At 51.7% G+C, this 24336-nt stretch overlaps 1 protein-coding gene across 6 annotated transcripts in view; it reads left to right on the forward strand.

The window, feature by feature from the left end:
* SMG6 (SMG6 nonsense mediated mRNA decay factor) overlaps positions 1–24336 on the forward strand; it is a 118674-nt gene that overhangs the window by 12899 nt on the left and 81439 nt on the right. For all 6 annotated transcript variants that reach the window (XM_075168713.1, XM_075168711.1, XM_075168712.1 and 3 more), the window contains exons 8-10: positions 638–850; positions 16434–16495; positions 20412–20557. In XM_075168713.1, coding sequence (XP_075024814.1) covers positions 638–850; positions 16434–16495; positions 20412–20557 — 421 coding nt within the window. The remainder of the gene's footprint in view (positions 1–637; positions 851–16433; positions 16496–20411; positions 20558–24336) is intronic.

Genomic DNA, 24336 nt, shown 5'->3' on the forward strand with positions numbered 1-24336 from the left:
TTGGAGCTGGGCTGCGGGATGGTGCAGCTGCCCGTGCTGGCTCTGCTGTACTGGAGAGCTGTGATCCAGAGAGGAGGGTGATGGTGGCTTTTGGACTTGGAGTCACCACTTTTCTACTTCTAAGAAATTTCATGTTGGGAGTCAGATCAGAGACGCGGTCTTCAGAATTACGGTGTCCTTTCTGCCTCTCCGCAGGCTCCTTTTGGGGTTGTTTGGGCAGCTGAATCTCTTGTTTCTGGGTCACAAACTGTAAACCAGCCAAGCTCAGCGAGGGCTGTAGGTTGCTGTGGTTTGCAGCATGGCCTTGGCATGTAGCATGATCGTTGCCTTCTCCCAGAGGTGCCCCACAGGGGTGGACAAGAGAGGCTGCAGTCCCTTTGTGCCCCAAGTCAAAGATACAGCACGTTGACTGTCACACACTGCTAGGACTGGACATACTTTTCTTGTCTCGGGGTAGCTGGAGTTGAAAACCTCTCACTGCACTGTCCTATAGTGTCAGAAACCAAATTCTGGACCTGTCAATGAGTTACTGTGGTTCTGAAGCAGGGGGAAGAGCTAATTTCTCCGTGTGAGTGAAATTACATACTTTTCCTGAACTTTGATCCCTGGGTGATCTGAATCTGTCCTGTCTGCCCAGGCTGAGCAGATGGAGCAGAGGAAACATCAGGTGCTGGATCTGAGCCCCAGCCGCCGGGGAAAGGGCAAGAAGTCCACATTGCGACAAGTTGGAGATGATGCCACGCGGCTGGAGATCTGGATCCATCCTTCCCACCCCCGCTCCTCCCAGGGACATGAGTCCGGCAGGGATTCTGAGCAGGACAACGGTCTTGGGAATCTCAGCCCCAGCGACGTGAGTACTGCAGGAGGCGGCAGTTGGCTTTGGTGTCATGTGTTTGGAATGCAGTGGAATGACACTGGATCTGTTTTGCTTTCCTGTTGCTAAATTTTCCAGTGTTTTGGCTTCCCCTATGGGAGCTGTGCCTGGGTCAGGCTGAGGAGCTGGTGACCTTGTGCCTCTCATGTTTAAGGCATGTTGTTACCATCCATTTCTTGGCAGCATGTGCTGGTGTGGCTGATACGGAATAGGAGAGGCACAAAGATAGAAGATGCTGTAAAATGCCTCTGCTGAGGGCTCTAACTTGGGTGAGGTTGCCGGTGGGAAATGAGGTCAGATGCTGAAGACCAGGGTTAACAGTGACCCTGTGAGTTCTGAGGCTTGTTCTGGAAGTGGGTCACTTGACCCAGTGCCAGATGATAGGAGGTTTGCGCTGGGAATGTGAAAACCGTGGTTTTAGTTTCCAGTGTAGGTGTCATATTTGCATCACTTGTTCTGCTGAGAGGCCGGACTGGTGCCTCTCTTTTGCAAGGATAAAAAAATAATTGACTAACGGTATCTCTCATGAGCTCGTTTGAGCTCTGTACCTTGCAAGAGGAGCCCGAGTGAACTCTGTTTGTCAGGCACAGGAATGCAGGCGAAGGCAGTGGTGGTTGGGAGCTCATCCTCCAGGAATCCTTGCACTGCTTTGGCACATGCGTCTTGCAGGAGAACTTGCCAGGGAGCTCTGGGCTGCCTGTCCTAAAATGGCTGTTAAGGATGTGAGTTTAGCAGAACTGGGAAGACCTTCTCCGCATACTGTGGGGCCCAGAGCTTCTCAGATATGATTGCACTTTTATAACTAGTTTGTGACTTCAGTTGGGTGGAACTGGGGTGAAGTCTTGGAGCTTTGAAAGATAAGCTCTGGCACATAGCTGCAGCATTTTTAAGACATTACTGCCCTTGGTTGTTTTCCCTCTCCTCAGCTTCTCTTCTGGAGACCTTTGCTTCCTCAGCATCATTGAAAGCAACATGCCAAGCTTTAGCCTCTCCATAAATCATTGATGAAGATGCTTTGACATAAGATGCTGTGAGTGTTTTTGAGGCACTGGGAGTTTCTCTTTTGCAGCGCTCCCACGTGAGGTAGTGTAACCGCTAGCAAAGTGGGGGGCAGTGGTGTCTTGTTTATAGTGCAGCAGTGTTTGCTAGAGCTTGCCCTTGGTCTGTTCAGTGGGGGGCTGTGCTCTCTGAAGTACAGGTTGCTGGCAATGCCTGTGCAGATTGTGTGTCTGATTGCTACCATTAGTCTTGATTTCTTCATCTGTTTGAAATGTTGGCTCGTGGAAAGCTTTCCCCACTAATAATGAGAGGCTGCGTGATCAGAAATACAATGGCAAAAGGGCAGGGGGAGCTGAGGGCACTCAGGTTCGGGCACTGCTGGTTTTGGCAGCCCAGATATTTGTACTTGGGCTGCCCGCGCCTGCCACGGTGCAGCACTCCACTTGTGTTGGCACAACTGCTTATGGGGCTGTGCCATGGCCATGTTACCAAACTGATCTGGATTAAAAATAACCAGGTGAAAAGGAAACCTTAAATCTGTGTCGCTGCCAAAGATACCGTGCTGTGAAGCTGTGGGCTGGATAAAGACAGCAGCTCTTCGGGAAGCTCCGGACTCTTTGCTCCTTGAAGATACAGCCTCTTACCTTCTTCCTCACTGCATCTCTGGCTGGTTTGCTCCTTCTCTGGAAAGGAGCGGAGCAGTCCGTGTGTTGCCACTGTGTGGCACTGTTTGGCCTCGGAAGGGCCCTGCCTGCGCCAGGGGCAGGCAGCAGCCCTCATCCTGGCAGCACCTCTGCCCCACATCTCCCAGCCGGGCGGAAGGGAACAGCTCCTCTCCCAGGGGATGTGTGCCAGTGCTTACGTGTCATTTTGGGGAAATGAGTCTAAACTGTGTCATCGCCTCCTTGGTCCCTTCCTTGCCAGCTTTAGCCCTTGAAAAGGCTGAGGCAAGCCGTGTTCTTTCGTTTGTACTGACAGCTGTGCTCTGCAGGTAGCTCCTCGGGCATCAGTCTTTATGGCAGCTGTTTCTGGGAATTTTACAGGGTAGAATAGGAAAGCGTTCAGCTTCCAGAAGCAGATATAACACTGCAAGTATAGACCCTAACAGCTCTGGACATGTGCTGGGCAGAAGCGTGGGAGAGAGGCTCCTTCTACCTTTCAAATGGGGGCTGTTGCTTCAAACCCAGCCCAAGCCGAAGGTGACTGGTGTTTTTACTGTGGAGATGCTGGCTGTTTCACAGGTGACGAGAAATTGATTTGGGATGTTTTCTGTCCTCAGCTGTCGCTTTCTTCATTGTGCAGGCGGTTAGGTGCCAGTCCTGTGATGTGGCATGCTTGGCAGGAAGACGCTGAACGATTACTCTCCCAGGACCTGCTGATGCGCACGCTGTCCCTGTCAGCGAGCAGAGAGTCTGCTCAGCACATGCTTGCGCGTCTCTTCTTAGTGCTGACTTTATTTTTCCTTCTGCAGCCCTATACAGAGACACAAACATCATTACTTTATTTCAGGGTTAGGAGCCAACTGGATGGAGTTGGTAAAGCATGACGGCAAGTCTGCAAAAGGCCAGCTCACACTGCAGCCATTGCTGTGACAAGAAGAGGTGGCGTGCAGTGCTGGCAATTTGCCTTGGCACTGTGTGTCTAGGTAGAGGCTTGGCATAGCTGCTTCTTTCACAGCTTGCCGCATTGTATTTTCTAGGAAGATGCAGAACTGGAAGAACGTACCATCTGCCCACACCGAGGGGCATGCATCTCCGATTGGCCCCTTCCTCAATAACTGGATTTGGCACTGCTGGCACAGAGGGTATGGGACAGTTTCAAAGCGAGCTGAAGAAGTGTTTGGGTTGCAGCCTGGCTGTTTTGTGCTCAGGGTTCTGTCCGTTATGCCCGCAGCCTTTTGGGGTTTCATTCTGTGAATGGCTGTTCTCTGTGGTCTCTTATATGTTGCATGTTTCTAGGTGTGCAGTGGCAGGAGAGTGCCAGTGCCCTGCTTACCTGACAATATCAGGTCACTTCGTGTGGGATTCTAATAAGAAATGCAAAAAAGGAGGCTGAACCAATGAGCAGCTGTATTGCTTTTTTTTTTTTTAAAAAACAGCTGGATAGGGCAAAGTGAGCTGAAGAGCTGAGTCTCTGCCATTTCTTCTCTGCCACTGGTTTCATTTGGTGTGGGTCTGTATTGATCTTAAATCTGATAGTACCGTATGCCACTTAACACGCAGACTGTGAATTGGTAAAGCAAACAGGGCAAATGTGCTGTCAGTCTCTTGAGAAAGTGTTAATATTACACTGAGTTTGAGATTTTAATCACCCCTGTCAGGAAATGCTGAGTTAAGGTTCCCACAGTTGCTATTGCCTGCTGCCTGTGCTCTGCATAGATACTTCCTCGTGTTATCGCGCAGCATGCGTGCACTAATAAAGATTACTCCAGAGCTGCAGCTAAGGGAAAAGAGGTTTTCCCTTGGCACAACAGTAATTGAATAATACTTCTCTCCAGATGTCTGAATACTTTAGAATCATTAAAGAATTAAGTCTCCTAGCCTCTTTGTTGAGAGGTCAGTCTTGTAGAGCCATCAAAAGTTTGGTAGGGCCACCCAAAAAGCTCTTAGGAAAGTTAAGGCCAGAGTCAAGATCTGCTGTCTCAGCCCTGTGCATTGGCTGCAAGAACCTTCCCGTTTCCCCTCAGCCTGCTGGTTAGGGACAGAGGTGTTGCATTTGCCTGGTGCTAGGTACCCGTGGAGCAACAGGCCCTTTGTAATAGCAGAGAAATTGTGGTGGAATCACGAGCTCTGGAGTTCAGAGCAGGTTTTAACCTCCATTTCTTTACACAGGCTTTCTTCTCAGCAGCAGGGAGTATGGACAGTGCATCAGGGTTTCCACAAGCGAGCAGTAAATAGCACCAGGAGGTCTACCAGAAAAAAAGAGGACAAAGTTCTCTCAACAGGCTGAATATAGAGGGTTTCTTACTTTTGTGTTTCTTCTTTATTGCCTACTGGGCTCTTCTTTGGAAGCTTGTTATACGATCAGGTGTCACTCTGTGCTGGTGATGGGTGCAGGTACCAGGGGACAGAGCAGCAATGTCGGAGCTGTAAGCGGTGCTATCTTTGGGTGCTTGTTTGTATTTTCTTTCAGATGAGTAGTGTTAGTCTCTTTTGGACCCCTTCGTCTCCTTCCATCTCCCAGGTCCTAGAAAATCAGATGAGTGCCATGCACGTGAGGAAATGGTCCTCTGCAGCTGGATGAGGGCACTGTCTTCCCAAAGCAGCAGAGGCTGCGAGAGCTGTCCCACTTTTTTCCCTATAGGTCAGGATTCAGCTAACTGGTAACTTATCCAGCAATGCCTGGTTGGGGCTATCGTCACAACTTGCTCTGATTTGTTTCTTTCCGAGATGAGACATTTCTAAGGATTCTCACCTTCTGTCTTTCTCAGTTCTTCTTGCCTGCATAGTTTTATTTAACTTTGCCTGCTTCACCTGTGCACCGTGATGCTGCATCCACTTACACTTCTGCAGCCCAGTCACAGTCCAAGGCTGGAGAAGGCACTTTTGGGAACGCCTGTGCACTGGAGAGTCCTCGGGGCTGTTCAAGTCACTGCCTCGACAGAAACTACATGTCCTTAGTGAAAAGGGTCACTGTCCTAGTCAGCTCCTGCATGTTTCACATCTGTTTTTGCTTGGCGGTGTTTGTTGTTTCTGCTCTGCGTGCTTGTTCCTCTTGCTTAGGTGACTGGGCTGGCTCCTTCTCCTGGCTGGTTTCAGTCGGTGCAATTTTTTGTCTGGGGGAGCTGTCTTTTGGGCTCTGCATCTGGAGAGGGGTGCTTCTAGGGAGCAGTGGGATAAAACCTCATGTTAGTTTGGTGGCAGTTTTGGTGGGGGTTTCTTGGCCATTTTGCACCATCAGCTTATCCTTTGCTTGGACCAGTCACACATGGGAGTGGTAGTAACCTTTGTTCAGAGTTGGGGTTGCCTTTTTTGTCACTCCCTGCAGTCCCTCGGAGCGTCTAGTTTGTTAAAAGGCTGTTGTGGTGCGAGGTGGGCGTCTGTGAGCACGGCCCAACTTTGCTCATGCAAATACACCACAGAGGCACCCTGTTTACTGAGAGTGGCTCCCTTCACTCTCAGCTCTTTTCTCACCATGTAACTCTTTTCCATTACACTGGACTAGAAATAAGTGACAGGCAAAAGTGGAAATGATGTATTGCTATAATGATGGTTGTTCTTTCATATATGGATAAGAAGCTGCTTGCGGAACTCATTGTTTCTGGAGTGTCTGCCCCTGAGTCTACTGCCAGGCTGGTGGGAGCATTTCTCCGCACTGCCAGCGTGGCTGGATGGTTTTTCTCAAGACAGTGAAAGATTGATCTTTTCTCTTCCGTGCAGGCTTTTACAAATAATCCCTGCTGGCTGAAGTACAGGACTCCCTCATTTGCTACCTCGTTGGTGTCAGGTGGGCAAAGTGCTCAGAATGGTCCCTTTTTTAGGAGCCTCTGATCTGGAAAATAAGTCCAGGCAGCTGGGGCTATGCCTCTGGTTTAGATGGGCAGTGTGAAAGCGCAGGCATGGCTGCCTTCCCCGCGCTGCTGGCACATGGCTCCCCAAAAGGGTAACCCTGCAGGCTGCACGTGATGCCTTGGAAGCCTGTGCTGACTCTTGCATGCTTTCAGGGTTTTTTTTTTTTACCCAACACTATATGCCTGTGCAGAGAGTGGAGGGACTGGAAACCACAGCAGTGCCTGGAGGTGCCCAGCAGGCTTTTCTACTGAAGCCATTTCTCACACCTATTAAACATCTGAGCTGCACCAGAGCGGTCCCCCTCCCTTTGGGGACACACGAGCGAGTGTCCCCTCGGTTTTTCTCAGTGCACAAGCCGGTAGCGGGATACACACAAGGTCTTACAGCAAGGCCTTGGGTCAGGCTGCCATCGGCGCCTTGTCACAGGAAGGCGGCTTGTGTTAAGTCAGGAAGTTTGTCTCCTCTACGGATAGGTGCTCTCTAGTATTCAACGTGAGTGATCCCATCTGTGGTCTGTTGCATTATGGTCTGCCCTTGCTATCAGGGGAAGGCAGTGCTTCCCCTCCAGCCTGCTGCTTGTTGCTGTATTGCCTTGTATTTGATCCGCACCTCTGCAGTGCTGTGAGCCTCCCCTGTGGCGCAAAAACAAGCAGAGAAGCTCTCTAGGGTGGGAATGCTAGGCATACCAATTCTCGCCTTTACCCACCACCCACATGAAAAAGCAGCAAGAGATGTTGCATCCTGAATTTTTGTGCCCAAAGCTCCCTCCCTTGAGAGGGAGAAACCTGGAGTTCCCTCTGTCCCTCCCAGGCAACCTCCTTTCCTCACCCCTGCAAGCTTGCAGGAAGCTGTTGGGTTTGGTTACTCATTCGTGGAGGTCAGGACTAGGTCTGGGTTTTTCCTTTGTGTTTAGGAAACGGTTTACAAACTGTTTTGAGCACGGGGGAGCTGGTGGCGTGCGAAAGGGGCTTCTCAGCCTCTATACTGCTGGGCTCGCGTTAATTCTCTGCCCTGCCTCCTTTTCTGTAATCTCTTTCTTGGTTGGCAGCGTGAGTATTTGAGTGCTTTCCCCAGCCTGCAACCCCTCCGCCTCCTAATATGACCTCGGTCACCAAACCACCTTGGGGCTTTATTTTTACTCTAGCCGTTTTGTTTCGCGTGGTAAGGTTGGTTTCTTTCCCCTAGCAGTGAGAAGACTTCTCTGTGGAGGAAGTAAAAGAGTGCCAGGCTGCAGTTGAAACTGGTTAAACACTAAAACCACACTCCTAGCCTCTCTGGGTTTGAGACGTGACATTCAGCCATGCGGCTTAGCGCTGGCTTTTTTTGCCTGCCAGTTGTGCACCCTCCCTGCACTTAACTTTTTTAATAAACTCTGTTTTTCACTTTAAAATGCTGGTAAAAACCTTCTCAGCTGCAGTTCCTGCGTTAGCGATCCAACCAGAAAAGCTGTTGCACCTTGTCCGGGCTCGTGATCTTCCATGGATGCTCAGTGCTGCTCCGCTGAAGCTCACGGAGCTCGCAGAGCCTGGTTACCGATTTAGCCTATGCATGCATGTCGTGTAGAACCCACATGTTGCTTTCCAGCGCAACTTGACCTTTTGTCACTACCCAGAAAGTGAAGGCTAAGCTATCGGTAAGAGTTTCCAGAAGTTGGTGCTGATGTTTTTTTTTTTTTTTTTCCTTTTCTTTTTAGACCATGTTGGTGGTTTTATTTAACTGTGAAGAACAAGGCAGGGACTAATGTTACTTGAATGGGAGAGACACCGACATGTTCTCCTTCCGGTAACAGGCATCTGGTGCTAATGTGTGTAGAAGTATCGTGGTGGATCAGAGGTGGGAGCACTACAAGGACATCAATAACTTATGCCTGTGTGAGGGGCTCTGCTATATCCCAGTGCTCAGAGAGGCTGCGGTGAGGGGGGCGAGACTTCAAGTTCCAACAAGCTTCTCATACTCTAAAACCAAGTACAATCATCCAGAAACCGCCTTTCCCTGTCAGTCACTCTTTCCTCATTTCCTCTCCTGCTGGTGCTGATCAGCCAGGGATTTGTGTGTAACCAAACCCCCTCCTGCTGCTGCACATTAGTCCTTTCTCGTGGCAGCGGATTTGATGATCCAGGCACTGCAGAGTGGTGTTGGGAGGGAGAGTTTGCACTTCAGACGAGAATACTGCCAGAATTGGCAGTACGGGTAAAGGAAGTAAAATACCTAATAGCAGGGTTGGGAAATTTCCCAGAGCAGGGTGAAGGCTGTAGACAGTGATTTCTCTTGGGCTTTTTTTTTGTTAGTCTAACCTTGATCTTTGTCTGAAGTTGGCCCAGGCCAACTTTTTCTGCTGTCTGTTGTACACTTTTTGGGATGGGCACCTCATGTTCCACAGCCAAGCCTCTTAATTCTGCCATGGGGAATGTTTATTTCTCTTCAGTGTTGAATGAGCCATTTCCAGACGGGCTTCGTATCCACTGTGGAGGTGGGTATTAGGAAAGAAACTTCCTTCCGGAGGATCAGGGAGTGGAACCTGCTGGAATCTGTGTCATTTCCTCTGTCCTTGGCTCTACTCTTCCTCCCCAGCAGATTTCATTGCTGCATGATTCAAAGTGGAGAGGGAGATGCCTTCGTGCCCTGTGTTACACTGCCCAGGTAGAAGCGAAGGCTCCAGAAGTACTGCGGGGATGCAGCGGGGTGGACAACTACCTCCAGGTTGTGGGAGCCTGGGGCACAGGCTGGCTGTGAGTGGCTCCCGTTATCCCTGCCGGTGAGTGTGGCTGGGAGAGTGGGAACATGAAGATTGCGTGCGATAATGCTGTCATCCTTCTGGAAGGCTCTGTCTCTGCTCAGCCTGTTGTCCAAATGTCTTCTCTGTTGGCCCAACTCCATCCTAAGCCTTTCAGGGTTAGACCTCTTCAGTCTTCACCCTTCTTAATTTCTCATATTATCTCCCTCCTTCGTGCTTTAACTCCACAAATAATCTACTCTGAGTAGTGAAGAAGGCTGACAACACCCTGAGCTACATTAACAGGAGATTTCTTATGACCAGAACTCATCACACGTTTCTCGGTGTCAGTTTTCTATCGCAGGAAGGGAATGCTGTTTACTCCTGGCAAACACTATGTGTTTGAGTATAAGCGGCTTTTTGCTGGTTGGGGATGCTTCAGTGCACAGCACGTGGCCTCCCCCTTACCTGCTGGATAAAGAACGGCTCTGCCTGGGTCATCTCGCTTTCAGTGCTTAACCAGATGCAGCCTTGAAGAGCTGAGCTTGTATCCTAAACGACCTGCAGCACCAGAGCCAATTTGTGAAAAGCTTTGTGTTGAAAGTTAACTTGATATCTCAGCTGAGGACTCTCTGGCATGTTTGCATAGATTCATAGAGTTTATGGCCAGCAGGGACCATTAGATCATCTAGTCTGATCTCCTGTATATCACAGGTCCTTAAATTTCACCCTGCTACTCCTGTATGAAGCCAAATAACTTGTGTTTGGCTAAAGCAAAACTTCCAGAAAGACATCCAGTCTTGAGAATCCACCCTTTTCCTGGGGAGTTCATTCCAGTGATAATTGCACTGGTTCTGAAACACTTATACCTTATTTCCAGAGTGAATGTTTCCAGTTTGTTCTTGTGCTTCGCTATTCTGCGAGTGTAAAGTACCATGGAGGCACTTCGCACCCTGCAATCAAATCACCTCCCAGTCTTTTTTGATACACTAAACAGATTGAGCTGTTTTAAGTTTTTCACTGCAAGACATCATTTCTAGCCTTTGAATCACTTTTATGGCTGTTTTTTGGACCCTTTCCAATTTTTCAGCATCCTTTTGAAAATAAGGGCACTAGAACTGGATGCAGTATTTCAGTGTCAGCCTCGCCAGTGCCGTATATAGATGTAAATGTGCTGTCCAGTGCCTGCTCTCTGCTCGTACATCTAAGGGACGCGTTAACCCTTTTTGCCGGACGTTGCATTGGGAACTTAGCCACTGTAGTCCCTAGAGTCTTTCTGGAGAAGCTGCCTCGGGCACGGTCTCCTGGAGACTTAATTTTACACGATCCCAGATGTATAACATGACATTTGATGCTGGAAAACCCCAGAGTTTGAAGCAATTATAATAACCTTGTGTGAATGCGCTGTAGCCATCCTTACTTACTGCTCCATTCGCCTTTGTGTCAGACAGTTTGACAGCAGTTTGCTTTCAGTTTGTTGATTAAAAATGTTGCTAGTGAGTCTCTACCAACCTCTTTCCATCCAGTTCAGTGAGGGTCCCTGAAGACTGCTGCTTTTTAAGAGGTCACTTAATCAGTTTTTAATCTATTTAATGGCATCTATTTTTTTCGAGAATGTTACGTATTACTAATTCATAGAAACCAAACTTAGATACAGGTTTGGTTGAAAAGGAAATAGCATGCATATAAATAATCTATTTGAACTGCTTTCCTTAAATTGAAAGTTCTACTAGTAAATTCATTATTAAATAATGTTTAATTTCTTTATAGGTCAGACACTTGTTTCGGAATGAAGTGAAGTCACCACTGCTTGATTTTTACGTTACTAAAGTGCACAATTTTCTTGCTTATGTTTCTCATCTCACCTGCTCCTTGCAGTGATGAAGGGAAAAAGCAAAAGCTCCTTGGTTTTGCTGGGGGGCTTCCTAAATGCCTCTTTTTCTCTTGCTGGGTTGCTGACTTGTAACTCTTATAGCCATGAGATGTGTCCTGGAGCTGTAGCTGCTGCAGTCCAAAAGATCAGGAAGCTGCAGGAGTGTCTCAAGGTCTCTCTACCTGGAAATGAATTTTGTATATCTCAAGTCCACAATACATCAGGGTTCCCTCTTTCCTCCATGTCATAGCAAATTGGATTTTACATTGTGTAGTTACTGATGTTAAGTATCAGGATTCTCACTGGAATTACTTCTAATGCTACGGAAATTAATCTGATTCAGGGCAGGACTTTGTGACTGCTAAACAGAAACTTGCACTAGAACACGTGGCAAGAAGCAGCCAAGGCGAGCTCAGCATCCATTTGTGGTTGCAGGTGGTATATGAAGAGGAATGATTATGGTAATTAACCCAGCTGGAATTTGCCCACAGCTCTGTGGGTACCGTGTAAATACTGCAAAAATGCCAGACAATCTTAATAGCCCTTTTCTCTTGTCTCCTTTATGTAGGTAGCCATTTACACAAAACACTTTCCACCAGCACTTTGTTGTGCTTGCACCTGTAGCAGTAAAAACCTCCTCCTGATATCTTGCCAGTCAAGCCCACTGCAGCACCTTGGGCTTTTCAGGAAGCTCTGTATCAGTGCTCGGTTTTATTTTCAGGGAGATACTGCCATGGAAAACACCAGCCAGAGCTGTGCCTTGCAAGTTTGGGATGGCGTGGGATAAAGGCTCAGGCTCTTATTTGTAAGGCCATCTCCAGGGGAGATAGTGGGCTCACTGCTGCTGTTGGACTGGGGAGTTTAAAGCCCTGAAGGAGCTGCCGGTGGTAGAGAGGAATAATCTTAATAGTTAACATGGTATATCTAGCCCTTGAGCTGGGAGTGAGAATATGGCATGGTTTGGGTGCCTGGATGTTATTTCACACAGTTCTCAGCAAGGAAGCTGTGCCTGGAAGAGCCTGGCTGCCCAAGAAACCCTGAAAATATTTGGGATGAGTGTGGTACGTGTTTTGGAGCGGAGCTGTGTGGCTCTGTGGTCTGTATCCCAACCCCTTGTCACTGAGGAGACCCCTAGACTCAGGAGAATGTCCCGCTGTGCTCCAGTCCCTTCCACTCCGGTGGAGACAGCGCATTTGTTACAGGCAGTTTTGCATCTGGTCTCTTGATTAATGGACTTGTCTTTTGCAGCCTATTTTGACTCTGACACCGCTTTCTGCTCCACAGATGCTTTGCTGATGTTGAAGAAAGTTTGCCTCGCTTGATAAAGACCAGATCCTGAAATTTACTTCCAAACCTGAAGTAACAATTTTTAACTTGAAACGCTTTTTCCCCAGGAGTCGCTGCTCCAGAATCCTTCCCTTATTTGGTGCCTCCTTCACAGCTGGGACTGATGCTCAGGTGCCAAAGCTATGTGCACTCCTCGCAGTGAGCCAAATGGGTCCACGCTGGGTTCGAGCGCGGCAGCTCTGCTTCCCAGCCCGGTCCGTGGCACTCCTTTTCCTGCGCACCCCGGTGGCATTTCCAGTGTTTCTGTGCTGGGGTGGGAGTCACTGTTTTCAACCCTTTTTGGTCAGTGCATGGTCTCTTGAGGTTGGGTCTTGCTTTCTTCTTTTCTGGCTCAAGACATGACAAACCTTTCCCGAAGCTGTCTGACCGCCTCTGTTCTGTGTGTTGTCAGGACGTACTCCTCGTGGCCTCTCGGTGATTTGAGCTGGCTGTTCCAGGACCGTTGCTATCTCTGCACTTAGCTGCTCTGCGAGAAGTTGTTAGTCACTGTTGATTTCTTCCATGGTAACAAATCCAGTTTGGTTGGCGGTGCGGTGTGTGAATGCTCCCCAAGCAGCAGTGGGCTGCTTCCTCTGGTGAGGTTGCCTCTTCCCAGGTGGATTTAGTCTGTCTGCACGTGCTGACTCATGACAGCCGAAACAGCTGTTTTCAGCTTCAGGCACTACTGTGTGCAGGGACCCCTTCTTCTTCTTGACAGCTGGTTTGTTTTTATAACTAATGCCTTCACTATATGCTCATAACTTCCATATCTGTGATGCCCGCTTTTCAACTGGAAGGGCCAAAATCCATTTTTTGACATAGTTTCATTGTTGTATAAGCCTTACTTTGTGGACTCTTCCCAAGCGACCAACTGACACCAGCCAGATTTGGTTCCCTGTCCCAAAGAGCAAAGCTGCCCGCAAAGGGCAGCGATGTAAGTGCGCAGGGAGCCCTGTCTTCCCCTGGCATCCTGACATCGGCACAAAGACCATTTTCAGGAAACCTTTGGAGGGGCCACCTTTGGGCTGCACAGTGAGTGAGGTGAAGGCAAGAAGTTGTTGCGGGTCTCGTGGTAGCACCGTCAGGGTAGCGAGCGCGCTAGCAGGGCTTTGGGGAAGTGTTCCTCTCCACCGTGCGAATGCAGAACAGCAGGTGACGGGAGTTCTTCCTCCCTGCCCCGAAGCCAGGCCGCTCGGTGGAAGTCACTGTTTCCCTCTCGCCGTGAGAAGAGGCGTTTGATGGGAGGAGCAGGGAGGGCTCCCGGAGACTGAGGGACAGGTGAGTCACTAGAGAAAGAGTCATTCAGAGAAAAGCCCAGTCAAAGCAGCCCGTGGCCTTAGCGTGAACTCGGAGATGAAAGGTCCAAAGTTAAGTGATGAGCTCATCAAAACCTTGAGGCTGTGAGAGAAAAAGTGATGAAAGAAATGTGAGCGGTGCCTGCTTGAGGTGGCACAGTGCTGGGGCACACAGGTCTCTGCCTGGGCTTGCTGGGTTCGTGCTTAAGTTGGCAAGAGGTATGAAACATGCTTCTTTCCTAGAGGCAGGTATCCTGCTTCGTTTTAAAAAAAATTATAACTATATATATATATGCACATATCTATGTCCCAGTTCAGCATTGGTTCCTATGGAGTGTGACTGGTTAGTCCTTGGGATTGCGAGTGAAAAGGCTGAGTGTGAAGCTTGCTCTGAGAAGATGGGGGCGAAGCCGATGTCCTGGCGAGCCCTAAAGAGCCGGGTGTCTCTGTGGGAACACTCTGGGCACGTCGCCGCTGGGCGCGGGTGTCACTTTCCATTCAAGGTGGGGAGTTTTGGTACTCCCCCACTGCCAGTAAAGTGTTGCAGGGATTGCAGGGTAAGTGCTCCCGGGGCTGTGGGTGAATGTGGGCCTTGGAGAAAAAACTTCTGCCCCAATTTCTTCTTTCCCCCACGTGCAGCCTGCTGATCAGTGTTGATAGGCTTTCCAGTAGAGATGGGTCAGGTCAGGAGCTCCTGCTCTTTTCTGTATCTGCCATCAGAGAGCACAAGAGCATGGACCCCCTCCCTCAGCTCCTGCAGGCAGCAGCAGCGCTTCGGCTCGCTGCAGGGCTGAGCAGTGCCCACCGCCCCACCGAGGCTCTTGCACCTGAGCTAGGGGCTCAGAGTTGTTAGGCTGTGTCTTTGTTGGGGTATGTGATCACAGCTGGAGCCACGGAGCTGGTCACAAACCAGTTTTCTAGCTCTGCATGCTGTTGCCTGAAAAAAAAGTACATGTTCATGGTTTCAAGCTCTGAGCTTGTCCTAAGGAGGATGGTGGAGAAGCAGCTATATCCAGACTTCACTGGTAGAGTGAGTAAGGGCTTTGCTGTGCTGTCCCAGTATTCCTTCATCTCTTCTGGGTTTTATCTGCAGAGTTAATAAAATGGTGGCAAAGTTGTGTTCCAGTGGAAAGGGCTCTTTAGGGCAGCAGTAAAATAGTGAGTAAGCAAGAACCCCTTGCTGCGGGGGCCAGTTTAATTGGTCTGGCTTATTTTATGAGACAGGTTTTATGTTTAAACTCGCACATGGCCCAGGAGCGACTCTGCAGCAGGGCATCATTCTCCTGCATGGGTCCTGCGGGAATGCAGCCTGGGTTAATTACACCTAACGGAGCAATCGCACCTCACTGAGCAGCTGGCACATAAGTCATGGTGTGAGCCAAGGGGTTCAGCAAATGAAGGTGGGAGGTAGTGGCAGAGCTAGGACTGCCCGTGATGACCATCCCCTGCAGCCAGGCCTGGCGGGGAGCTCGGTCCTGCCTGGAGGCAGTGGCCGGTGGCTGTCTTGCACCCTCTCATATGCGCCTGGCCGGGCATTGCTGCAGCCCTGCCTGGTAACCTCGTCCTCCCTCTGCGCGTCTGATCCCTGTGTAAATGCAAGTGGCGTCGCTGACCTTTATAGAGGGGTTCAAGGTACAAAAATGTTGCGCGAATGGGAGCAGAGCGGTGGTGCTCAGGCTGGGTTCCTCTTGGTCAGCATCTCCCCGCGCGGTGCTCGGAGCCTGGCTTTTCTCACCGTGCTGAGGCTGTGCAGGCGCACGGGTGCGAAAGAAAAGCCTCTTGCTGTGGAGAAGGTAAGAGCAAGGCCAGTCTACTCCTGGCATGACATAGCCACCTCCAGGGCCAGGCAGAGTGACTACTTACCCACCCACAGCCTTCTTCAAAGCCGTTTAGATAAAGACTGGGAAAGCCCAGAGCTCTGCTGAGCTAGCAGAGGTGGCTTAGGGCAGTAGTGAGTAATTGTTCAAGTCATGTTTTGGTGTTACTGGACCTACGCGGGGCAGGAAGCTGCCTTCGCGCCATGTGCTACAGCCAGCTCCCCCTCTATCCCCTTAGCTCCATGCTGCTCTGGTAGTTCAACAGCAGCATAGCTGCTACAGGCTTTCGGGGGCTTTTCTGATACATCTGAACACTGGCCCCTTCTCTGTAATCCTTAAGGCTGGAGTTAAATGGAGGGGTACAGCATCACCCCAGTGCCCCCTTGCTTCTGAAGACTGCTCCTGGCAGGGCACAAACAAGCGCTCCTAGCTTTGCTGCTGAGCTTGCCGTGTTGGCTTCTCTGCAGAAGAGCATTGGTGAGGACATCCCGCTCCCTCTCCGCGTTGACCAGATGCTGCTCAGCCTCCGCCGCAATCGCGGAGCACCAAACAAGTTGCTTCTGTTCGTTGATTTTTTTTTTCCATCTGTGGGAAACGCTAGTGGGAAAGGCTGCCTTTGGGGACTCCTTTTGCATGAGCCCTTAGGCTGCGCTGTGCTTTGAGCTTACGGGGTGCGGAGGAGGAGCCCTTCGGTCTGGAGCTGCCCCGCCGGCAGCCGGAGCTGCCCCGGGGTGCGGGTGCCCACCGGGCGGGTGGCCCTGCGAGGGAGCGCGGAACCCGGCAGAGGGTGCTGTGTCTCCACCGCCTCTCCCCGCTCCAGCTCCAGCTGTTTGGCACTTGACTGTGTGCATGATGTTTGTAAAAGTTTGGGCATGTCCATTTGGTTCCCATCTCCAGTGCCACCCCCAGCATCCAGGCCAGGTTCTTCTGTCACTGGGGACATTCTTAATTCACAGGAAATCGGAGAGAGTTTAATTGTTTTCTCCTCTCTCTCTCTCTTTTTTTTTTTTTTTTCTCCCATGCAGCTGAACAAAAGGTTCATCCTCAGTTTTCTCCATGCCCATGGGAAGCTGTTTACCAGGATTGGGTAAGTGTGCAGGATGTTTATTTTATTTTCCTACATTACAAGTCTTTTTGGAATTTAATATTGTTAGCAACTAAGCTGTGTTTGGAGCTGAGGGCACAGGGTGTGAATTCTTGCAGGCCTAGCCTCCTGGTTCTTATTCTCCTTACCCGCCCTCCGATCCACACTGGTTATTGTTTGGGCTTTTTCTTCCCCCACCTCAAGGCCCGGTCCTGCCTGTGCACCGGGACCCTCTGGCAGCGGCTGAGCTCCACTGGCTGATACACACATGGGAGGGACTAGAGGCTGTATTCTCTCTCTCCCATCACCTAACCATGCTCTGTCCCCCTTAATTTCTGATTTTGCCCCCCTGTCTCCCATTCCCCCCACTTTTAGCCAGCAGAGAGGTGGCTCTGGGGGGCTCTCAGTGGCTGCTGCCTGCGAGGAGCACAAAGCCATCAAGGCAGAACCATGCGGTGGTTGAAAGCTGCCGTCCGGAGCGTGTCAAGACAAGCCTTGCCCTTCGTCTCCTTGCTGCCATTTCAGTGAAAGCCTCGTAGCTGGGAGCTGCGCTGGCTGTGGGAACGGGTTTACACAAAGTGCCCTTGGCAATGTCTGTCAGAAGCTGGTTTCAAGTAATTGAACAGCCACGCTTGAAGCAAAGCGAGCCTGATTCAGGCCTGGGCTGAGGTCCCAGCCTGGGGGGACATCCTTATGACCCGGAGAGCAAAGCTCAGCCTCGCAGCCGATGGGCTTCCCGTGGAGCTGTCCGTGCTCCGGGTCTGGACTGGCCCTTGCTGTCAGGTGATGGAATGGCTGTGTGGGGGCAGCTGTGGTAGGGAGACCTCGCGTGGGTTCAGATGGTCTCTGGCAACGGTGGTCTCTGCTTGAGCCTGCCGGTGCCTCGTAAGCAGATGTAGTCTCATGAGCTCTGATGGCTCCTTCAGTCTCTTGTGGAACTAATGGCTGCAGGGTTGAGAGGCCCTTTCCAGGCCACTTGGGTAAAGGTACTGTGGATGCCAAGTGGCATCTTGTCCCTACTGTTTGGGGTTTTTTTTTTGACTCAGATGTACAGTTCCCTGCTTCTGTCTGGGCCTGTTCCCCTTTCCCTCCTGGAGCAGGGCAGCACAGCAGTGCAGCACACAGCACCGACCCTGCTATGCAGCCTGAAGCCTCAGCGCTTGCTCCATCCAGCACGCTGTCTGGGGTGGCTAGTCAGGGGTGGCACGTGCTTGACTTTGGACCCTTCATAAAGCAATGGGAAGTAGGAGCTGTGCTGGCCAATTTGTTGGAGATCCGATTGTCTGAGGGCAAGGGGGAGAGCAATCCGCTTGCTGCCGGTGCTGTTGATCTCTCCCCGAGTCACAAGGCACTGATTATCTGCTCGCGGGCAGCAGGCTGACCTGCAGGGAGGAGGCAGAACTGGATGTCCTGCTGCCTGCAGGAAAAGAGGAGGAAAGCTGCAAGAGCCCGTGAAAGGTTTGGTAACTGCAGCGTGTCTGCCGGAGGGCAAAGCATCCGGGGAGCTGCTGGTCCTTGGCTCTGTGGGGCCGTGCTCGCGGCCGAGCTCCGGTTGAACGCATGCCAGCAGGGGGATTAATGGGGATGTTGCAGAGATTGCTTGCACATTTGGCTCCTGAGACTTTTGTGAAATTAAGATGCAGCGTTTGAGGTGGTTGCTTCCCAGGACAGTCATTTAGAAAACCCAAGTACGTTTAATAGTAGAATATCTCCTGAAGTACTTAGAAGGGAACTAGAAAGTAATACCATGACACAGGAAGAGAAAATTGTCCAGCCCTGCTAAACAGCTTCCGCACTTAAAATAGGTAAAAGGTGAGGAATAGTTGAGTCCTCTTTGGGCAGGATCTTCAGTGATTTATCTGTAAAAAGTACGGAAAAGATGATGTTGCCCTAATTGGACTCTCTTGCTCCTAAAACCACAGGTAAGCAATTTATTTAAAGCTTCCGCTCTGCTCCTGACCTGCTGGTTCTGAGCTCAGTGAGGTTACTGCATGCCGTTCCAGATGTGCTGTGGTATCAAAGCACAGCTGGCGGGGCTGGGGAAGCCCTAGCTCCTTCTTGTTGTTATTCCATGGCAATAATCTTCATCTCCTCACTAACAACGCATCCTGCAAAGTGCTCCTCCATCCCCGGTGTCCTGTCTGCCCTAGGAGGATGTTGCTGGATATGCTGGATGTGGTCTGAGATTTCTCAAAATTAGGAAGTCTTTCGAAGCAATCAGTTTGCTCTAATTCCCCGACTGTGCCCCAAATCCGGGGAAGTTGCCTCTTCCGAGGGGAGCAGTGCTTTTGTACCGGCAGAGCTGCTCCGTTCTGCACAGCTACAAAGTACAAGGGGCCTGTTTGTTACAGCCCACGTTTGTGGGAAGGTAACAGAGACTTTGAACTGCTCCAGCAAACAGTGCCCGGGGAGAGGGTACCCCTGCTGCTAGGCAGAACCGGTTGTTGAAAGGCATCCGTGAAATATGGTTAAGAAAGCCATTTCTGTCTTTAAAAATAGAGCCTATTACTGTCCTGAAAGTCTGTTGGGGAAGCCCAGCAGAATTGCCCATGTGGGTTACCAGAAGTGGCTTGCTAATCCAGCCTGTAGCGTGCTGATATCACAAGATCTGAATCTCTCGGGGGAAGATAGAGGAAATTGCTATGGAGGCCCCTGAGGTTGCCTGCCCCGGCTCCAGATGCCTCACCCGCTGCGGATTTTGGCTCCCTCGCTCCCATGTGGGCACACTAGGACAATGTCACCGATAACTGGAGTGGACACTGGCTGCGAGACAGAGATTCATTCTTGCTGGGTCTAGCTGTGGCTTTTTCTAGTATAGGAGCAAGAAGTAACACAGCAAGCTCAGCAGAAGAGGCAATGGGACAGGAGAACCTTCCCCCCCGCCCCCCCAATAGTTTCCAAGGTTTTTGGCAGCTTCTTGGTTATAAAGTTTTCTTCATGGGGTACCAGATGAGGACTCTCTTTGGGAGGGCTGTTGTGGGCAACCATGTCTCAGTCATTTTTGTGAATTGACTGTGCTCTTGTTTGCAATCAGTTCAGTTTTTGACCCCGCTTCAGTTGGGTGGTTGCTGAGGATCCAACAGCTCTGATAAGTAACCTCAGCTAATCCCCTTAGTGATGCCAGATGAAGAGTAGGATAAATGTGTCAGATTTCCGTGGGCGCTTGTGAGTGGTGTTGAAAGCGCACCCCATCCCTGGCCATGGCACTGCAGCCGCTGGCTGCTGTGTCCTGATGAGCGACAGCAGCGCTGTGTGCTGCAGGGACCAGCTCCAGCTTTGACGTTTCCAGCAGCTAGACGAGGCCAGTCATTAGTCTGCGAGCCCCTGTCCTGTGGGGCTCTAAGTGATGAAGTTTAGGGGCGCAATCACAGCGCTGGGGAGTGTGTTGCCTGGGGGGACGGGGCTCGGTGCCATGGGATCCGATCCTGCGGTGCAGAGCCCAGGGACAGGCACCGTTCTTCTGGAGGAAGCACGCTCTGGCCAACGTTCAATGCACTGGAATTGCCACATCCGCAATGTGGCACCAGTGTGTGCAGTTTGCTGCAGCCTGGGTTTCTTGGGAGTCCCATGGGCTGCTCCTGGTCCAAGTGAGCTGCTGGCCTCTTGGCACCCCTCCCAGACTGGTAGAAGTCAGTAGAAAAAAATGGTTGGTCAGAAATGACTCATAAAGGCCGTGTTTTCCTGCCAAAGGAATGCTGCCTGTCGGTCACATAGCAATCCCTCGCTACCCTCTCTAAGGAAGGCTTCAGCTGCCTCCGTCGCAGCCTGCACCTTCATTCCCCATGGCTCCTGGACAGGAGACAGCACCCCAGGGGGTCCCCCTTCCCCAGGAGACGTGACACTGAGTGAGCTGTGCCGACTGACAGCCCTGCGCCCCGGGGCATAGCCTGCGCTCTACAGACTCTCTCTCTGTCTGCAGGATGGAGACTTTCCCTGCGGTGGCCGAGGAGGTCCTGAGGGAGTTCCAGGTCCTGCTGCAGCACAGCCCCCCTCCCATCGGAACCACCCGCATGCTCCAGCTTGTGGCAATCAACATGTTTGCAGTGTACAACTCCCAGCCCAAAGGTACCACGTGCTGCTTTAGGGGAACTGGGCTGGGGATCAGCTGCTCTCTGTATGGCCGAGTTGCTCATGGAGAAGGGGGGGGGGGGACTCACCAGCTGAAGACAGATGGGGAAGCGGAGCGGTGGTTGGATGCCTGGGGGTGTCGGCGTGTGTAGGGACAGCAAAGGGACCTTGGCTGGGCCTCGGTGGAGCTGGCTGAGGCATCTGAGGAATGAGGTGCCATCGCATCTCCCTGGATACTGAGTCGTCAAGCACAGAAGGAAGGCACCGCTTTACGGCTCTGCCTTCCCAGCGCTTAGCTTGGGCCATGCTCAGGGCCCATGCTGGCACCAGAAGGGCTGGGAGGATCTCGGAGGGCCTTGGCTGTTGGGAGAGTGGCATTGCCTGTGACCGCTTGTGTCCGTGCAGGCGGCCGGGCGATGTGATGGGAGGTGCTGCTCTCCGAAAGGCCAGGCTGGAGGTTATTCCCCATATTAAGATATCTAGAGATGTAATATTACTCATCTTCCTCCCCTGCTCCACCCACCCAGGAGGCTGTATGTGGTCTCTGCCGTTGTCGGGTTTAATGGGTTGGTCAGCAGAGATGCCACCAAACCAGAGTCTCTTCCACCGAGTTTGAAATGGTGCTTCCAGGGGACACGTTTTTCCCTGTGGCACAGCGGCAGGTGCCCAGGTCTGCCTGAGCCATGTGTTTGGGAGCAGGGATGGGGCTGCGCTCCCTGGGTGGGAGGAAGCAGCGTTTCACATGCCGATGGCTTGGGATTTAGATCCCAAAGATGGAGGCCTCCAGCTGATGGATTTCAGTCAAAGCCACCATGTGGGCGATCAGGCTGAACCCCAGAGAGCTGCTGCTGGAAGATTTCTCCTTCGTGAGCCAGTTGGCCACTTGTCAGGCTGGTGGTTAGTGGCCGAGGTCAGCTGATGGAGCAAACTGGCGTCGGCCGGAGGGCTGGGAAGCAGCTCCCGTGCGCCGTGCCTGCTGCCCGGCCAGGCTCACAGGCACCCTCCTCTCCCGGGAGAAGCCCTGGGGGAGCTGTCAGTCCTGCTGGCGAGGCAGCCTTGCCCTCCCGCCTGCTAGATGCCAACCAGCGACGGTGTGTTTATCTTTGAGCTGCAAAGTACTTTACTTACAAGTAAATGCCTCTGTTCCGCCCCCCGGTAGGTATATTAATAGCGGTGTCTGTGCCGCAGACGGGAGCTGGTGGTAAAGAGAGGAAGAGATTTGTCTGGGCTGTACGGCAAGCTCCTGTGGCAGAGCTGGAAGCGATCCCAGCTCTCAGACCACTGGACTCTGCTCTTCCATCCGTAGCCGAGTTGTGGATATGTGTGAGTGACAGAAAAGCAGCGCTTTTTATCTCAAGTGAAAAATAAGTATTCTCGGAGTTTTCTGCCTCCTGTGTGGGTAGCTGCCAGCTGCTCCCAGCTTTCGGATCTCTGGAGAAAGCAAACCCGTTCTGCTGGGGACTGCAGGCTGCGCGCAGAGCAGGTGGCGGTGTTCGTGAAATGCCCGCAGGTCGGATGGCACTGCAGCTGCCATCTGACGCCTAGTGCCCTTCAGGGATTTCCCTGAGGGCTCCTTTCTCTGGTGGCCCTAAAATATCACTGAGAATAATGTTGGCAAAGCAAATCTTGTTGTCAGTGCAAATGCCCTGGTGGTCTCCGAGTGCTCGTGTGCTGAGTGTTGGCACAGCCTGGGTTGGGCTTGCTGCCAACGCTGTGATATTGAGAAGAGCTGGGTACAGAAGGAAGGAAAAAAAAAAAAAAAGCAGAGGACCTGTAATTTAAAAGGCAAGCAAGAATGTTTGCTGAATTATTAGGAAGTGCCCAGTACAGAGTGAGGGTGTTGGCTCCTTCCCCGGCGTGTGGGTTGCTGTGGGCAGAGGACTGGCTGGAGCGTACGGCAGAAACGGCTGTCGGGAAGGTGCGGGTTTCCATTTCCCAGCACATGAGTCACCTCCCTGGGTTGCAGCAGCATGGGCAGCGGCAGGAGCGGGTGCGAGGGGGCCGATCCGCCCCTGCGGGCGTGTGGGAGGTTGGGAGGGTGCAGGGAACAGTCCCACCCTGCCTGCTTCCCAGTTGCCAGGAAGCATTACTGGGGAGCCGCGAGCCGGGCTCGCCGTAGTCAGAGCTTGGCTGTGTCAGCTCTGTAGAGCTGGATCTAACTTTGCAGTTGGACCGAACGACCTCCAAAGATCTCCTCCTACTGAAATCGTTCTGCAAATCTGGGATCAGAGCGTGTCTGTGTCCTTCCCATTGCACGGGCCTGTCTGACCTTCAGCTGCGAGCTCTCGGTAGCAGGAGGAGATCCGTGGGTTTGGGGCCAGGGAGGGAGGTCTGTCTGAGAGCCTCTCTTTCCTGCTGTCCAGGGGTAGTTCCCTCTGGGGATAGATGCTCCCTCCCTCCCCCGCCATGTATTTCCAGGTCTCTGGAGCCCCAGCTACTCCTGAGAAACTTGTAAACTTGCTTGCTTGCCCTGTGTCTGGTGTCTAATGAATCCCTTGTGCTGAGATCCAGCGGCGCTAGCAGTTGTGGGGCGGTGTTGCCGGCAAAACAGTCTTGACGTGGGGAATTTTTACACAATTTAATGCCCATGAACACAAACTTTTAATCACAGATTCAGGTATTGAGAAAAAGGAAACTGGAACAATCAAATGCTTTAATAAACACCTTTCCTCCCTCTTCCTCAGACCTACACCAAATGCCTATCCTGCCCCATCTCAGTCTCAGCTTCCCCCGGTTTCGCTGCAGATTATGCTCCGTCTGTCCCAATTCCTTCAGTGAGGCAACAGGCAGCCCAGGGGATTGGGGACTCGTGCGTAACAGTTTATATCTGCTGCTCTTTGCTTTTTACTTGTTTTGCTGTGGTGTGGGTCGGCCGTGGTCCCTCTGGGGTGTCCCTGCCCTGGCGCGGGTCCCCCGTATGGCAGTTGTGATGTGTCCTCCTGCGCGTCTCCGGCTCCTAGCGGCTGCTGCTCTTTTGTAAATCAATCTGAGGTCACCACGTGCTCTTCTGACAAGATGACTTTTTGGGGTGCAGTGGGGTGTTTAAACTGGTTTCAGAGCCAGCCAGCTGAGAGTGGCACGTGGCATTTCACAGCCTCCTCCCACACAGGTCAACTGCTGTGGCCCTCGGCTACCCGGACCCTCCAGCATGTGCCCAAGGCTGAGTGCAGGCAGGAGCCCCGCAGTCTGTGCCCAGCGCAGGCAGCTGAGCTGTGCTGGTCCCCCAGGGGCAGCGCCAGCCGTGCCGGAGCTGGTCTCAGCTGCCTGTGCAGCAGGGCAGCACTGGGAAGACCCTGGGAGATGGATTGGGTCTGTTGTTTTCTCTGACAGAGGAAGCCAAAGAATTCCCACATGAAGTGCTTCCCCCGCTGTTCAGCATCAAACGGCGTGTTCCTCCATTGAGCCGCTCTCCTCATTGTCTACGGAGGCGTGCAGCCATCAAGGGCCTCTCTGACCTCCTGGCTGCCTCCTGTCAGGAGCATTCAAGGTGTGAAAAAGCTTCTTGTAGACCTCAAACCCATGGGGCAAGGAGGGCCCACCCAGGGGAGGGAGGCAGAGAGAGATGGGCAGTCTACATGGCAGAGATGTGGAGTTGCTGGAGCTTTCCATCATGGGATGTAGGTGACGACCAACGTTTTGGGCCATCCTGGGCTCCAGCGGACCTTTGTGGGGTGGCCCGTTTAACAGTTTGGTAGCCATCTGCACAACCAACTTACAGAGAAGCTTGGATCCCTTTATCCCAACCACAAATACTCCAAGAATTTTAATTTTTTTTT

Source organism: Calonectris borealis, chromosome 19, assembly GCF_964195595.1.
Source record: "Calonectris borealis chromosome 19, bCalBor7.hap1.2, whole genome shotgun sequence".
NCBI lineage: Eukaryota > Metazoa > Chordata > Aves > Procellariiformes > Procellariidae > Calonectris > Calonectris borealis.